Genomic DNA, 18,198 nt, shown 5'->3' with positions numbered 1-18,198 from the left:
TTATTAATTTTTCACTTCTATTTTCTCGTGAACGGATTAACGGATTCAGATAAATATTATTATGTTATATTTTTCTTTAAAAAATCTCATACATAAATAAAAGCTTCAAGTTGAATATTGGTATAAAATCGTTTATTAAAAAACTTCATAAAATGTCATCCAAATGGATTGCAAAACGTTTTCGTTCTAATTCAGAACATCTTCAGTGCATTCTGCTGAGTAATTGGAACTAGCACACTATTTAAAGTGGTAACCTCATAATGTATGGTTTACATAGTATAGTTTAAGAAAATATGGTATACTGAATTCGCTCTACCGAGATTCACTTTGACACATTCGGAATAGGAAACATACAATACAAAAATTCCTACCTCACACTATTAACTGCTAAAATCAACTTAATCTTTCATTAAAAAAAGAAGAATTATTAGAAGTAGTAGGAGTGTCTACTAATCTCATAAAATTTTGTGGAGTTTATTTCTACATAATATTTTTATTTTGTACAATAAATAATTTTGTCATTTGTTATCAATACATTATAATGGTGTAAATAAATAATTATTGATTGGCGTAAAGTTTATGTTATTTTATGTCTGTTTACTATTAATAATATTGGCTATGAGCAGGTGCGTTGGTTGTGTAGTAATTTCCAGTCACTTCTGACAACTGAACTTCCCAAAAAAGAAATTACTAACGTCAGTGTCAAAGTGAATCTCGATAGAGCGAATTCAGTTTAACTACAATTCGATGTTAGTAGATTAAATTAAATACATGCTCAAAGGGCAACATGTTTCCCTGCTCGAAAATACTAGACAGACTAACTGCAAACCAACTACAGTTGGTCTGTGCCCATTGAACTGGCAAGAACCTAGTATTTTCGAGCAGAGAAACGTGTTGCCCTTTGAGCATGTATTTAATTTAATCTACTAACATCGACCTGTAGTCACCATATTTTCTTAAACAATACTATGTAAACCATATATTATGAGGTTACCACTTTAAATAGTGTGCTAGTTCCAATTACTCAGCAGAATGCACTGAAGATTTTCTGAATTAGAACGAAAACGTTTTGCAATCCATTTGGATGACATTTTATGAAGTTTTTAATAAACGATTTTATACCAATATACAACTTGAAGTTTTTACTTCTGTATGAGTTTTTTAAACTATGGTATACAGCCAACTATTGGGATTTTCCCATTGATTTTATATTTTTCTTTGTTATTTGCACTGTGTTGGGAAAAGGTTTGATCAAACTTCTTTTATGAGCTTTTATCGGGTGAAAGAAAATAAGTGTTTTTCTTATGTTAAATTTGAGACACCTTGTAGGGAGGACTAGGTACAAGGGTTGTTATACATCAAAATCGTGTTGCAGTCTTAGGTTTTGTGAACATTTTGCTTTTTTGAATTTCCCTAATATCTTTAAAACAAATAAAAGTCGGTTTATTATATATTATTATTATAACAAAGAAAATATACAGTTATTATTTAATATGTAATGTAACTAAGACGATACTAAATTAACAATAAAAATAACAACAGTTAACAAAACTTTAAAAACAAAAAGACACATAACGTAAACAGTTCTGATCGACACTTATATGAGGCATTTATCGACCAAGTGAGCGGTATAGACAACGCAACATAAGAGAGATGAGATTGTTTAATGGAGGCTCTCTAAGGTTTTGGGGTGGAATTTTCTTGACAACAAGAACGGATGTGGTGTCTTTACGTGGAGACTTTTTAAATAGCGAAAATTACATTACAAAAATGTTTTTCTTTGAACATTTTGTTCTTTTCGTACCCTATATAAGAACTAATTGCATCCTACTGCACGGAAGCAAGGCCTCATCACGTATCGCGTGACGTTACTCAATAAATGAGATAAATCCCCCTCACAGTCCCGTCAGGAATCCTTTTGATCATGAAGAGGTTTGCCCTCAGTAATCTACTTTTGGATCGACTATTAATGTCTGCAAAAGAGTGTGAATAAAAAGTGTATATGCACACTTGTACCCTTTCTATCCTAAAGAGACCTGCACTTTAATGTACACAATATTTTCTTCTTGATAGTACATGGCGTATAAAGCATATACAGGGTGAGTGGGGAGTAATGTGCCAAACTTCAAGACTGTATAATATACGTAAAAATAATCAAAAATAACTCATATGTTGTTATTCGATTTTCATTTGTTTCCGAGATATGGGATGTTAAAATTTTTATTGCAAACTGACGATTTATTTATTGCTCTAAAACCGGTTGAGGTGTGAAAATGAAATTTGGTGGTTTTTAAGACATAGTTGTTGCGCATGTTTTGCCACACAATTAAGAATTTTATATTCACCATTGGCGCGCGTACGAGTAATAGTCTAAAATTTTTTAAAGAAAAAAAATAGTACGCCACTGAGATATTTCAAATTAAAAATTATTTTTGAATTCCCTGTTCAATTTCTGACAAACAATCTATCTTCATGTTTGTTCATACGATGCTTCGTTTTCATGCAAAAAATAAAATATCTTAACGCTTACAACGTATTCGGAATAAGTTTCTACACATTCATACAGAAACTTCGTCGAAAACTTTGTAAGCGTTATGATCTTTTATTTTTTGCATGAAAACGAAGCGTTGCATGAAAAAAGGGAAGAGAGATTTTTTGTCAAACATTGAACGAGGAATTCAAGAAAGATTTTTAATTTGAAATATTTTTACGTATCAAATGGCGTACCATTTTTATCTTTAAAAATTACAGACTATTATCCGTATGCGCGCCAATGGTAAATATAAAATTCTTAATTATATGACTATTATCCGTATGCGCGCCAATGGTAAATATAAAATTCTTAATTATATGTCAAAACATGCGCAACAGCTATGTCTTAAAACCCACCAAATTTCATTTACACACCTCAACCGGTTTTAGAGCAATAAATAAATCGTCAGTTTGTAAGAAAAATTTTAACACCCCATATCTCGGAATCAAATGAAAATCGAATAACAACATATGAGTTATTTTTGATTATTTTTACGTATATTATACAGTCTTGAAGTTTTACACATTCCTCTCCACTCACCCTGTATGTAGGAGTCTTCTTACACTAATAAAATACTAAAAATTGGAAAAATTCTTTGTAAAAGGTATACATTTTTTTATTAAAAATCCCTTTAAGGGCTACATCACAACAAAACGTTTTCGATTTTATAAAAAATCATCATCAGTGTTAGACCTAAAAGTAAGTATAACCGTTTTAATGAATGTAAAGGTGATGTTTAAATTTTGACTAAGGTTAAAGCAAGTTGGTTATACTTACAGATTGGATGCCAGCTGAGCCACCAAAGAAATATTCGGGTAAAAACCCTTTAAATATAATATGAATGCATTAAAGGTGCATACTTAAATAAAATGCCTTAGGATGGATACATGGCAACAAGGATAATGCCCTTAGGTAAGGTATTGAATTTACCAACACGTGGGATGCAAATTGAGTTGTTTACATTCCAATGACTTAATGGCAACTAAATGCAAATTGAGTGATGTTTCTGAAAGGGGTCAAAAACAAACCGACAATGTGACGTAGAAGTTACCCTGTATAACTATAGCCAACTAATTGCAAAAAAAGATTTTTTAAAATTTGCAACAGTAATAACAAACATCAACAAAGTTGATATTACTGTTGGAAATTTTTTAAAAAAACTATTTTTAAAAGAACTGGTGTTTGGATCTTTGATTGTATTCAAAAAATTTTTCCCAGCCCGAAATGGTGGATGTGTGAATTGTTCGTAAGGGGATTTTTCCACATTCTCTATTTCATTTGTTTAAAAAAACTTTTATTGCAGTTAGTTGGCTGTAGTAATACAGGGTAACTTCTACGTCACATTGTCGGTTTGTTTTTGACACCTTTCAGAAACATCACTCAATTTGTATTTAGTTGCCATTAAGTCATTGGAACGTAAACAACTCAATTGCATCCCACGTGTTGGGAAATTCAATACATTACCTAAGGGCATTATCCTTGTTGCCGTGTATCCATCCTAAGGTATTTTATTTAAGTATGCACCTTTAATGCATCCATTTTATATTAAAAGGGTTTTTACCCGAATAAATCTTTGGTATCTCAGCTGGCATCCAATCTGTAAGTATAACCAATTTGCTTTAACATTAGTCAAAATTTAAACATCAACTTTACATTCATTAAAACGGTTATACTACTTTTAGGTCTAACACTGATGACGATTTTTTATAAAATCAAAAACGTTTTGTTGTGATGTAGCCCTTAAAGGGATTTTTAATAAAAAAAATTTATACCTTTTACAAACAATTTTTCCAATTTTTGTGATTGACGGTATACAGGTAACTACAGGAAAAAATTTTCTTTTCCGTGTGGATTTTAATAAAATACTGTTTCTAGTTTACAAATATATGCATATCTCGTTTTTGAAACGTGTACTTACACCCTTTCTATTCTAAACATCTCAATTAATATAAAATTTAACTTTTAGAGTATTCCTACGGACGATATTAGCATCGACGACAAACTCGGCTTTATAATGTTCGAATGTGGCCTCGAAGGTGTCGCTATTAAAATAGTTAAAAAATCGCTATTTGAACACGTAGAAGATGATCCGCGGCCACCTGAAGTACCAGAACCTATCGATAATTCCGATAAATCAAATCATACGACGCCGAAGTTATCCGAAGCCAAATCGCAAGGGCTCTTGACACCTAAGCTTAAAGAAAAAGACAGAAAATCGACGCAGGAAGACGTAAACGTTAAACCGGAAAGACTTAGCGAGAACAAAGAAGTTACGATTGTTCCTAAAGATAACGGCAATGTGTCGTCGTGTATAATTGAGTTTAAGGTCGTTTGGTTTAATTTTGCAGCTCCACCAAGGGCTCCGATCACAAGGAAAATCGACTATACAAGGTATTTAAATTTTTCCTGTTCTATTTTATTTAGGAAATGGATAATATTAGACATAAGAAAAGCAAAAATCTTCAATGCTAAACTTAAGATCGTAGGCGCAAATATTTTACGGCTTTTCCTACTTTTTCTTTCTTTACACGGCAAATTACGTTGTACAGGATTTATATTAGCATCCAAAAAATAAGAGTAATCCATATCGATTTAATTTTTAAAAGTCTCAAACAAATATTATTTACATGTACTGTTTACATTACGTAAATGGGTAACATTGCTTCTGCAATGTAGGCCAATCGTTTTGAAAACAACGGAGCCAGCAATTATGTACTATTAGTAATTCACGGTCACATTCAAGTATGAAATTATAACAAACAATTGGGATTTATTTATAGATACGTAGAAAGTAAAGAAAGAGATTATTCATTATTCAGAAACCGACGTGGTTAGAGTAAAGACATCCATCCCGACACCAACTAGTTACTGTCGTACATAGTGTTCTAAATAAATATATTTCGGTAATTAGTGTTTCAACTAAGCAACCCCATCATCGGGGGTAACAACAACCCCCAGTACCAAGATAACGTGTAGTAAAATTCTCACTGGTATGGAGATGGAAACATTAGCTGACAATGACATTATCATCATTGTAGAGATGGCTATTTCGTTTAGTTTTTGAATGTTCTTGGATAACCGTTACTTGTATAATCGCTTAAATTATTAATTCAGTTAATTAATAGGATTATTTTTCACTAACTATGTATTCAGTGATTACAATAATCTATTTAATGAAGACTAATAATCGAGAAAAGAGAAAAAGTGAACTCTTAGATAAATTTTGAACATCTTTAACAACAAAATACTTGGATCACAGAATATACTCGTGTATTCTGTGCTTGGATCATCCATAAATAATAAACAATAAATAACTTTTTATTAATTTCACATCTTAAATTAATTATTTATCAAATACACTATCAATATTATTTAATAAACAACTCAAAATATTCCTGAAGCTGTGTCAAATATTTAGTAGCCTTGTTTGTCACTGTCTTGTCACCACATTCTGTTCAACAGCGTTGTATGACAAAGGTAGCGAATGTTCGATTTGGAAAATATCACCACGGATATGGCGTTCATTTTTTTTTAATCCTGGAAAAACTACTAAATATTTTTGAAAAATTTAAACGCAGAATGAAAGATTACATCATTACCGAGTAGAAACTCCCTTAGAATATAAACAAAAAGTTTCTTTTTAATGAGAAATTTGAAATTAAAAATCACACTCAATTTTTTCTTATTTTTCCTCCTGTAACTTATTAAAATAAACATAGAAATTTTTAGTGACTTTCTACCCTCCGTAATGATGTAATATTTCATTCTGTGTTTAAATTTTTCAAAAAGACTTATTAGTTTTTTCCTGATTTGAAAAAAATTAATGGATTTAAAAAGGATTGGAACGAAGTTTTGCGCCTACGCTCTTAAGTAACCTATTTTCCATTCCTTCCACAAAAAAATATTTAACGATCCATGAGGTTATGGAGTTTCGTGAAATCGACCATAACATCGAAATGATTTTAATAAAATTGTGTTTATGTGATTGTAGGTTAGACTGGAATTTGTTAAGTACTGCATCACCAGCAATAAATGCTTGGATGAATCCAAGTAATAGACTAGCTATTAGGGTGGTACATATGGTGAGAACTATGTACAAAAGATCTACTGCTACTATAGCTTGTTTGATGGCTGAAGCTCTTGAAGGACAAAGAATAACGCTTTCCAAGGTAAAGTTTCAATTATTTTTGCAACAAATTTTTTACTATGGTTATGGTAGATCGCGGCATAGCTCATTTATGAGCCCTTTAGACACTTAGACCTCCTAAGGCGAGTCCAATGTATGACCCCTATCATACGGACTAGGCTCATAAGTACCGGGTCTTCGGCATTTCTCAGGCTCAGGCTGCTCAGGACTCGCACATCTTCTAGAATCAGTAGGGGTTTTAAATCTGAGCTTTTTCTGCCGTTTCGAACGCCTAATCCTTTAGTAACCTTGTGGCCTCACAAAAAGCCACAAGTTTCGCCTCAAAGCCACAAGAGGTAACTCCCTCATTTAGCTTGGTTACATAAACGCCGATTCCAGGATCTGCCACTTCTGATAGGCTAGTGCTGGACACTTCCAGAGGACATGTGAGGAGGTTTTCTCCTTCTCATCCGCCAATCCAATCAAATGTATGTGCCGCTTGAGTCTACAGTGGCCGATAAGTTTAAGAAGAACCAGAGAGTATCTTCTATGATCTAGGAAAAGTTGGGTTGTAGGACGTTTGGATGGCCCCACTATGTGGAGACCTAGCCTGTCTTATACCTACAAAACTGGTCTACGAGCCCTAGAACCTCCGAAAAAGAAATTGCTTGAGACAACCGTCTAAAAACGCATCTATATGATAAAATGATTGAAAGATTTACAACAAAATCAACATTTGTTAGATGAGCTACTGATTTAGATCGATAGACTTTGATGAATGTTAATATGGTTACTCCGTAATCTTTACGTAAGCAGGTTTTGAAAAGATTTAGTGGTTCATTGGACACTAACTATTGTTTCGTGTTTATTAGTTTTATTGTAAAATTATATATATTACCCAGTTTAATAAAATCATGTGTTTAGAGTCGCTATGGTAAACTGACCCCATTGGCCCAGACCCTACAAGAAGATCCCAGCCTTCAGTTGTGCTCCATACTACAGAAATACTATTTAGAAGCTGAACCCGCGTATATAGAATCGAATTTAAGAGAGTCCGAAATTCCTCAACTGTTTACCCTCAGACAGGGCGTAATTGTTTTAAGTAGGCAATGGAAGAACACTTTGTATACTCCTCTGATGCCACAACATTCCATAAAAAGCCGGATCAAACCAATTAACGTTACTATAACTGTACCTGATATACAAGAGGTAAGATGTTTTAAGATTGTCGTTTGTTAATAGCAGATTGGTTCAAATATTTTAGTATAAGAGTAATATTGCGTATCCTACTTCTGACTCTAATATTGGTATTCCAGTTAGTTGTATATGTACACGCTTTAATTACTATTTTGCTAATTTTAATTTTTAATAACTTTTCTCTCAAAACGAAATCAGACGTTCCATTTAAAATTCACATTTTTTGCGCTGATAATATACCAAACCATATGCATAAAAGGCCTGTTCAGTTTTAAGAAACGAAATATATCCCTATTCAGGTAAAATGTTTCAGTTGCGTCTTTCTTTACTTTTCTTCTAATGTGCACCTTTTATATTGTCATTCATAAGTTCTGTGACTTCAACGAAGGACGATAGGTTCCTTATTGGTAGTTTTAGGATCTGTTCTGGTTCAATCCTGAGTTGACCAGTAAATTCCTGCCTCACATCACTTAGCACATTGCAATGGCTTAGGATGTGTATGGCAGTCTCTTCTTCCATTTTTCATTTTCTTTACCATGGTTCATTCAATTTCCTAGTTTGTATAGGTGGTTTCTAACACGGCAATGCCCATTCACTATTTCACTAACCATTTTAATCTGTTGTTTATTGAGGTTTCTCAAATTGTCCGAGAGTTTTTTAATAATATATTCGATTATCTTCTTAGTTTGAATGGCTTTCCATTTCTTTTGATGATTCCGTATAATCCACGTGTGAACCTCTTTTGTACACAAAAATTACTACCAACAACTACACCACTTCATGGCCCAGAATCCATATTATTCTTTTCGTCACGATATAAGAAATTTGACCTGACGCTGGTGGGATGTCCCTACCGATTTAGTATCATAATAAATAGTTGACGTTACTAATCCCTCAATTGTCTTTGCGACGGGTGGCAATAGTTTTGGAACAGCTACTAGGGCCGTACTTTATATTATTTACAGAACTGACTCGTTACCTATCAATGCAAATAAATTATTAAAATTAAAATTTCTAGACAATGTATTAAAAATTTTGTTTACTGTAGACGAATTCGTTTAGTCATCTGAAATTAACTTGCTTGGAATCAATTACAAACGATCACAAACAATTTTTATGTCCAATGCGCTCATTACGTGAATTTTATGGAGTTAGATTATAATGTGTTTTATATCGTTTTCACTTTAAACAAAATGGACTTCCGATAATGCAGCTTTCTATCTTTAAATAAAAACATTAAAGAATCATTAGAAAGAGCATTAGTTAAAGATAAGATATACCTCTAATTATTATTCTATAGCTTTACACATAATTCTCGTGCTTATAGGTATTTAGGTAAAATTAAGTATCATTTATTTATCCAGAAAACATACATTATGGAACATTATGAAAGGGGGGCAAACATATTTAAGTTTGACAGTTGCACATTCAGGCAGTTATTTTCTTGCATTTAGATAGAAGGTTAGATCGCGAGTATTCAAGTAAAATGTCTGAAGTCGGTGAAGCTAGTGCTAAGTGTAAAACACGTGTACATTTATCTGATGATGCCAAAGAAATTATTAGGAATGTTTATCAAACTGTGAAAGAATATAATCCAAATCCAAAAGATGGTAAATTCCTCATCAAGACAACATCTCGACTGACAAGGATGCCATATACAACAGTGTGGAAAATTGTTACGAATAGAATTCAACCTCGTAAAAAGCGGAGTGACTTTTCTACACATAAAGCAGTAAATGAAAAAGATGCTGAGGTAATTAGAAGAGCAATTTACAATTTCTATTCAAAGAACCTAGTTCCAACGCTTAGTATGATCTACGATCAACTTGTTAAAGACTATTCCATTACGTATTCGCCTTCAACTTTATCAAGATTTTTGAATCACATTGGTTTTCGATACAAGAAAATTAATAAGCGATCATCAATAATGGATTCTCCTCGTCTAATTAAATGGAGAAATGAATACTTGGATGCTATATCTAAATTTAGAGATGAAGGAAGACCGATATTTTATCTAGATGAAACATGGTTCGATACCCACGATACTGCTCAAAAAGGTTGGACAGACGATTCTATTAAATGTGCACCCAATTATCCAATTAATAGAGGTCAGCGAATAATTATTCTGAACATTGGATCCAAAAATGGCTGGCTTGGAGGGGAGAGTTTTTTACTATCGGCAAAAAACATTAAAGATTCAAAGCTGGACTACCATGAAAATATGACGAGTAGCTTGTTTAAGGAATGGTTTGAAAAGAAGGTGTTGCCAAATTTGCCTCCAAAAAGTGTAATTGTAATGGATAACGCAACGTATCACAGCGAACAAATTAGAAAAATCCCCGGTGTAGGTTCGACAAAAAAACAGATATCTGATTTTTTGTATGACAATGATTTGTACTTTGAAGAAACATATACAAAAAAAGAAATGTTGGAAGTTCTTCACACAAAAGTGTTTGAGAAACAATTTGTTATAGACGAATTAGCCAAACGTGATGGTCATAATGTATTGCGATTACCTCCTTACTACTGTGTCTTCAACCCCATTGAATTAATCTGGAGCCAACTTAAGGAAAGTTTACGGCGAAACAACTGCTGTCCCAAATTTAGTAGCGAATCGGTGTCACATGTTGTAGAAGAAATAAAAAAATATTTCCCCAACACTGTGGCAAAATTGTGTTTCACATGTTATAAAAACGGAAGATCATTACAGAACATTAACCTCGCATATTAAACCAATAATTATAACATTAGATAACGATTCTAGTGAAGATGACAGCGATAGTGACATAGAGTTGTAATTTGTATTTATTTTTTTCCGTCTAAACTTCAAATTTTATTTTTCTATGTTATTTTCTATGTTATTTTTTATTATGTTATCTTTTTAATTCTGATTTTTGCTACCACTCTTTTAATCTTTTATTGTTATTATCATTAATTTTCTTAATTTCTTTAATTTGTTCATTTCTCTTATTTCGTTGTACATAATAATATACCTATAACTACATAGATATAAATACGTAATAAATATAATGATATGATATTTAAATTTATATTTATTATTCCAACCCCATTAAAATAGTATATCTACTTGAAGACTTGAATTTTTTTTTGTTAAGGGGATGGGTACGAACTTTCGGCTTTAAGCCGTTACGTTATTACCGAGGGCCGAAAGTCCCTGAAAACTTCTATAATGTTTATTTTAATTAGTTACGGGGGTGAAAAACTAAGAGAAAATTTAGTGTGATTTTTAATTTCAAATATCTCATTCAAAAGAAACTTTTAATTCATTCCAAGGGACTTTCGGCCCTCGGTAATAAAGTAATTTTTCATTCTGCGTTTAAATTTTTCAAAAATACTTACATATTAGTTTTCTCAGGATTCGAAAAAAATGATTACATTTAAAACACATTGAAAATTTTGACAGGCGTCAAAATTTTGCATTTGTTCCTTTCCCCTTAATTTTAGCGAATCCGCTCCTGGAGGGTTTGTTGTTTGTTATTATTATACTAAATCGGTAGGGACATCCCACCAGCGCCAGGCCAAATTTCTTATATCTTGACGCAAAGAATACATTGCAGTTTATTATCTTTTGCCTAGTTTTTGGGGAGATCTTTGCAATTCCTCACCAGGGCCCTGATTCTAATTCAAATTTCGACTCAAAACAGGTGGCAATCAATATGGCGACGTTGAAATGCGACTATGCGATCCTTGTGGATTTCAGTTGAACTAACTAAAGGACGTCACTAAATTTCGATAGGTCGCAATTAATTTCGACTCCTCAAAAGTGGTTGAAATTATAATTTCGAGTCGAAATTATTGTGACACGGACATGAATGAATGGCCGAAAGCGAGGTTAGGTTTAGTTTAGGAGATGTGTTTTGTTTGTTTCTTGCAAGGAAAATTAAAGCAAAAGGTATTAATATGGCTGGGTTTTATGGAAATTTGCTGGTTTTGGAGGAATTAGATAGAATAGTATTAAATTAGAAATATAATAATTGAGAATTTCCACAACGTGAATTATCAACTCAGTGAAAGATGTAAGGTAATAATCTGGGAAAATTAGTATAAAACAAGGAAAATTATGTACCAGCTATTTTATTGCTGGACATGCTGGAATCAAATCTTAAGATTTCATATTAGTAATATAGCTAAGCAAAGTCCGCAGACAGTGTGCTATTTGATTCATAAACAAATTAGCGCTCCAAAATCTTTTTTTTTTCCATTATTGCTCTGTAACTCAATTTATTGCTCAAAAACACTCACATAAAAATTCACTGTAATTTAATTCTGCACATAGATATTTTTTTCCAATTTCCTTCGGCGGAAATGTTCTTCGGAAAATTCGGGTTTTCCAAACAAAATCTTTAATTTTCAACTAAAATTTTAGGGAAGTAATTATTTATCAATAGGTAATTAGATAACTTGTGACATAAATCTTTTTTGTTATGAGTGTCTTGAAGATATGAAAATTTGTATGTACAAAGAGGACCGTAATAAAAAGGTAATGGTTCAAAGATTTAAATCCTGTTGTTTATAACTCTGTTGCAGATGCCAGTCAAATTTGACCGGTTATACCTGGAACCACTCCTCGCAATTCAATTTTTTTCTTCGAAAAGGGCACAGAAGCCATGCCCTTTTCAACAGCGTTAATTTAATTTAATTCAGTCTAATATTTTCTGAGGGGTTCTATTTGTTTATAAGCCAAAAAATTGTTTCTTTATAACATTCCTGAGACCGCTCAAATAGTCCAATTTCAATTCTGTAAAGTACGTTGAATAGGTATAGTGCTTTTTATACGAAATTCATAGTTATTCTGGTGTATCATAATCTTTCTGGTTATTATTTCGACGGAAATTTTTTAATTAACATTTTAATTATTGCTAAACTATTGGTTATACTGTCACCGGCCTTCTGATATATAATCTACTATAAAAAATCTTTCATGTCACTAATTTATTTAATTATTGATAAATAATTTGAATTGAACATTGCAGAATTTTTTGGACAAACTCGTATTTTCCGAGGAAAATTTTTGTTGAAGGAAATCGGAAAAAAATAACTTTGTGTCGAACTAAATTACGGTGAATTTTTATTTGAGTGTTTTTGGTTTAAAGGAAAAATCTTAGAAGTTACAGAGCACTAATTGAAAAAAAAAGAAGATTTAGGTGTGCTAATTTGTTTATAAATAAAATAACACACTTTCTGCGGACTTGTCATACTTCATAATATTACTAATATATTATGCAATCTTAAGATTCGATTTTAGCAATAAAATAGCTGGTAAATAACTTTTCCCAAAAATGACATTTTTTCGATAATTTACCCAGACTATCAATAAACGTTGCTGTGGTTGCATAGCTAATAAATCCAATAAACAGAAGGACCAACCCAAATTCTGAGCAGTGTCAAAATGATAACGTTAATATCCCAAGTTGGAACTAATATCGAAATTAATAAGAATCGCTATAAATTGCGACTGTCATGGCGGAGTCGAAATTAAATTGCGACCTCGAAATGAATTAGAATCAGGCCCCCCTTTTGATTTGGTGAGTGGATTCTTTACTATCATAATAGTCGTTTATTGGCTAACTTTGTAAATATTGATTCTTTTTCCCGTGGGGTCTCCATCCATGATTTCATGAATTCAGGCCACCAAAGCAAAAACTTCAGCCTGGAATACAGTTGTATATTGTTCTAGACTAAGTTTTATTATGATTACCGTTTTCCCAAAGACACCTGATCCAGTACCATGGCCAGTTTAGATCCACCAGGTGAACCATATTAAGTCCCCATTAAGATTTTTGACTTCATGATCTTTAGATGGTATAATTGTGTTAATCTTCTCAGTGAAGATTAATTCTGGTGTCATCATATTTATGTGAATTCTACTATATATTGATACAGCAACATAACACGTTTTGTATACCAAATTTATCAGAAATTTGAGAGTTTTCTGATTTCCCCTAAGCAAATTTCAAAAACATTCTTGTTACAGCTTTTTTCATATATTGCGAACAGTTTTATGTTTATTCATTTTTGGTTCTGTTTTTTAAGCATCTAGTAGGAGCTGCACAAAACAGTGGCTTGAAAATCAATCAAGCTAAAACAAAATTGGACAATTTTGTAATAATTTTAATGTTATATAATGACAATAGCTCTTATACTAATTTAATTTGTTCTATTTTTTGTGTTTCTTTAGGTGAACCAAAATTATGACATTGGCTATAAAGTTGTAAGACACAGTAAGAAATTTGAATTTAACTATTTTTGAAACTTCGTCTAGTTTCTAGTCCATAAGCTTTTCTTGTCACAGCACTAACTCATTACTTCTGGTGCTACGTATTCATTAGAATAATAATTATTTGTCCATTTACTCACGGTTTTTGCTGTAAATTTTAAAGACCTGCTTGGATTGACATGAAATTTGGCATACACATAGCTAACATGTCAAAGAAAAGAAGTGATATTGTGCTTTTGCCCTGGGGGTAAGTGGTGAGCTTCACCTCTTCTCGAAGATGAAAAAATATTCGTTCAAAGTAAGTCCGGAGTTGGATAAACTGACTAATTCTAAGCATTCTTTTGTTCTATAGCGTTTTTTCACTAAGTTAATAAGTACTTTTCGAGTTATTTGTTAGTTAAATAACTCGAAAAGTATTGACTTACTTAAAAAGCTCTATAGTACAAAAGTTGATTAGAATTAGTCAATTTATCCAATTCCGGGCGTATTTTGAAGGTTTGTTATTTTACCCCGAGAAGGGGTGAAAGTCACCCCCAGGGCAAAACCACACATCGTCACAATATCACTTTTTTTGACGTGTTAGCTATGTGTATGCTAAATTTCATGTCAATCCAGGCGGTTTGTTAAAATTTGGAGGTTTTGCAATATTTTACCGTGAGTGAATGGACTATATAGCTTTCAAATAAGTAAATATATAGAGTACATTCGATTGGCCGAGCAAATAGTTTCAGTTTTTGCTAATCGATGGTAGATACAGCTTTTAATGGTAATTTGAGTACTTTTATATTGGCAATACTGTATAATGATGCGGGTTAAGTCTTTGGTTTTCTAATTTTAGAATCTTTAATTTGTTTTATTTATTTGATATAAAACACACTATTGACAAGGCAGTTATATGAACATCAGAAAAATACTAATTTTTGACTTGCTTTTAAAAGGACCCCGCAGAAACCTTATGGGAAATGGCTCTCTATCAAATGCTCTGAAACTTTGAGTTCTGGTAGTCCTTGATGTGTAGAACAAAATACTCAATGGGCGCCTCGCTCCAAAAAATCATGGTTTTAAGATAAAGCCTCTGAAGTTATAGCTACAGTGAGGACGTTTGAGTTGGAATAAATTCAGTTTCTCGAGAATGGGCGACTCTGGATATAAATTACAAATCAGGTCGATTTTTATTTTTAAATTATAATTTTTTGGCATATAAATCATACTAGTGACGTCATCCATCTGGAAGTGATGACGCAATCGATGATTTTTTTAAATAAGAATAGGGGTCGTGTGATAGCTCATTTGAAAGATTATTCAATTCTCTATTCACTAATGTAAACATTAACATAATTATTTATACAGGGTGCCCAACAATTTTTTTGAATTAAATTAATTGAGACAAAGAGAAGAATGTATATAATTTATTTTATTCGAAATACATTTTACTGCTGTCAGAAAACAGTAAAAAATATTAATTTGAAAAATAAACATTGCTTTTCGTTTAAATTAAATGTTCAAACTGAATTGAATTTAAGCGAAAAACAATATTTATTTATCAAATAAACATTTTTTCCTGTTTTCGGACAACAGTAAAATGTATTTCGAATTAAATAAATTATATACATTCTTCTTTTTGTCCCAATTAATTTAATTCAAAAAAAAATTTTGGGCATCCTGTATAAATAATTATGTTAATGTTTATATTAGTGAATAGAGAATTAAATAACCTTTCAAATGAGCCATCACACGACCTGTATTCTTATTAAAAAAATCATCGATTGCGTTATCACGCCCAGATGGATGACGTCACTAGTATGGTATATATGCCAAAAAATTATAATTTAAAACTAAAAGTCGACCTGATTCGTAATTTATCACCAGAGTCGTCCATACTCGAAAAAATGAATTTATTCCAACTCAAACGTCTTCACTTTATTTATAACTTCAGAGGCTTATATCTTAAAACCATGATTTTTTGAAGCTACGCGCCCATTGAGTCTTTTGTTCTACACATCAAGGACTACCAGAACCCAAAGTTTCAGAGCATTTGACAGAAAGCCATTTCCCATAAGGTTTCTGCGGGGTCCTTTGTCAGCAACATTCCTTATGGGTATATACAATATATTACCGTCTATTGCTCTTTTGCATACAGGAGGTCAAGGTATTTACAACGTATTTTAATTCTTTTTGATCTCTTAACTACTTTATTACTACTTAACTTTTTATTGTTTACATACATATTATACATTTATTATACACAGTAAAGTGTTACGCGAATTGACTTTTAATTATTATTAAATAAATAAAAGACTTACTTGAAATTGTTTAATTTATAACACTCACAATTTAACACTTAAGTTTACAACAATATCTAATTTATGTTACACTTTCTAACTTATTTAATTCATTTACAAATATTATTTATCTACTTTAAAAAATATATACATTTCAATAACCCGATCGCCACGTTACAATAATTCACGCGATGGTAAAATATTAACTGACTGCCCTCTGCTTAAAAATCCTCCGCTTATATAGATACGGCTCTGCTTCGAGAACATTTCGAATGCCTGAGACATGTCTCTGCCTATCATCCGGGAAACTTCTGGATTAGCGGAGACATTACTCGTCGATGACGTGTCGCTGTTGTTTGTTGACTACTAGGGGCAGGTCCGGCCTCAGTTAGAAATTCGTCACAGTAGATTAATTTTCATGTCATGTTCTTCATTCATGTTTGGTATTTCCTGACCAGTAGTTTTTAATATTACTTTATTAACAATATTAAAAGCTTCTTAAGCTACCGTCTTCTTTCAAAGGTTGTTCCATAGACCGTACATATTAAGTAGTTTAGTAAGCACATGTATATTGTTTTCCTTTAATAACTTTAATAGTTCAACAGGCGTCTCTTTCAACAGACCAAAAGCTTTTCCGTTTTTCATATTAAAAAAAATTGAAGAAAAATCTTCTGTGTAAAAGGTATAATTTATTTTTAAAACCCCAAAAAAGGGCTACAAATACAAAACAGAACGTTTTCACTCTAAAGAGAGCATCATCAGTGTTCTTTGCAAGCTGTACATGCTAAGCCATCAAAAATACATGGGTTAAAACCCTTAAAATGTCGACTAAAAGTCTTACATTAAAATGTTATATACTAAATCCTGCCGATGGATGAAATTAATAAGGATACCCTACGGCATTATATGACTTTCCACGAAGCACGTGGGTTGTTGAGTCGAATTCTCACATAGAGAAAGGTGAAAGCCAACTGTTACCTTTCTCTATGTGAAGACAGAGAATTCGACTCGACAACCCACGTGCTTCGTAGAAAGTCATATAATGCCTTATGTAACATGGTACGTTAACCCTTAGCATTGAACAGAACTTCTACGAAATAAAATATAATATAGTTTATATTAATGTACATATGATCGGCATTGACCGCTATTGAACTTATCTATGTTATTATTTAGTATTGTATATTTAAACGAACCAGAGAAGTGACGAGACATTCAGATCAATCGATTAGTCACGATGAAGCAATAATACCTTAGTTATTGTTTACATATAGACCGTTGTTTAATTGTTTAAATGAACACTGTGAAGTTCAAATATAATTATATAGTGAGAATGGTATTTTATTATACATCCCGCACTTGAGCGCAATAGCTCAGCCACCTTTCTACATTTAGGTGGAGTTACAGGATTTGGTTGAAAGACTTAATTACTTAATTTGGTTAAAAAGAATTCATTTACAAACAGTTGGCGCATATATTCACAAATTGAGTAAAAATGGAGTTACGAGGTTTGCTAATTAGAGTGACGATATAACATTTTAATGTAAGACTTTTAGTCGACATTTTAAGGGTTTTAACCCATGTATTTTTGGTGGCTTAGCATGTAGAGCTTGCAAAGAACACTGATGATGCTCTCTTTAGAGCGAAAACGTTCTGTTTTGTATTTGTAGCCCTTTTTTGGGGTTTTAAAACTAAATATACCTTTTACGTAGAAGATTTTTCTTCAATTTTTGTAATTAATGGTATACAGCCAGCTACAGGAAATTCTTTCTTGTGGAGTTTTTCATATTCTCCAGCGCATATAGTATCTCTTCATTTATTA

At 32.2% G+C, this 18,198-nt stretch overlaps 1 protein-coding gene across 10 annotated transcripts in view; it reads left to right on the top strand.

Annotated features, from left to right (window-relative positions):
- Positions 1-18,198, top strand: part of LOC114332935 (transmembrane protein KIAA1109 homolog) — a 168,874-nt gene that overhangs the window by 57,224 nt on the left and 93,452 nt on the right. For 8 of the 10 annotated variants that reach the window (XM_028282734.2, XM_028282733.2, XM_028282737.2 and 5 more), the window contains exons 25-27: positions 4,500-4,924; positions 6,525-6,702; positions 7,584-7,868. In XM_028282734.2, the coding sequence (XP_028138535.2) occupies positions 4,500-4,924; positions 6,525-6,702; positions 7,584-7,868 (888 nt within the window). Of the gene's footprint in view, positions 1-4,499; positions 4,925-6,524; positions 6,703-7,583; positions 7,869-14,055; positions 14,099-18,198 lie in introns of all 10 variants that reach the window. The other 2 variants (XM_028282732.2, XM_028282730.2) reach the window with 1 other exon arrangement.

Source organism: Diabrotica virgifera, chromosome 2, assembly GCF_917563875.1.
Source record: "Diabrotica virgifera virgifera chromosome 2, PGI_DIABVI_V3a".
Lineage (NCBI taxonomy): Eukaryota > Metazoa > Arthropoda > Insecta > Coleoptera > Chrysomelidae > Diabrotica > Diabrotica virgifera.
The sequence above is the reverse complement of the archived record's forward strand: the minus strand, read 5'-3'. Positions and strand labels throughout refer to the sequence as shown.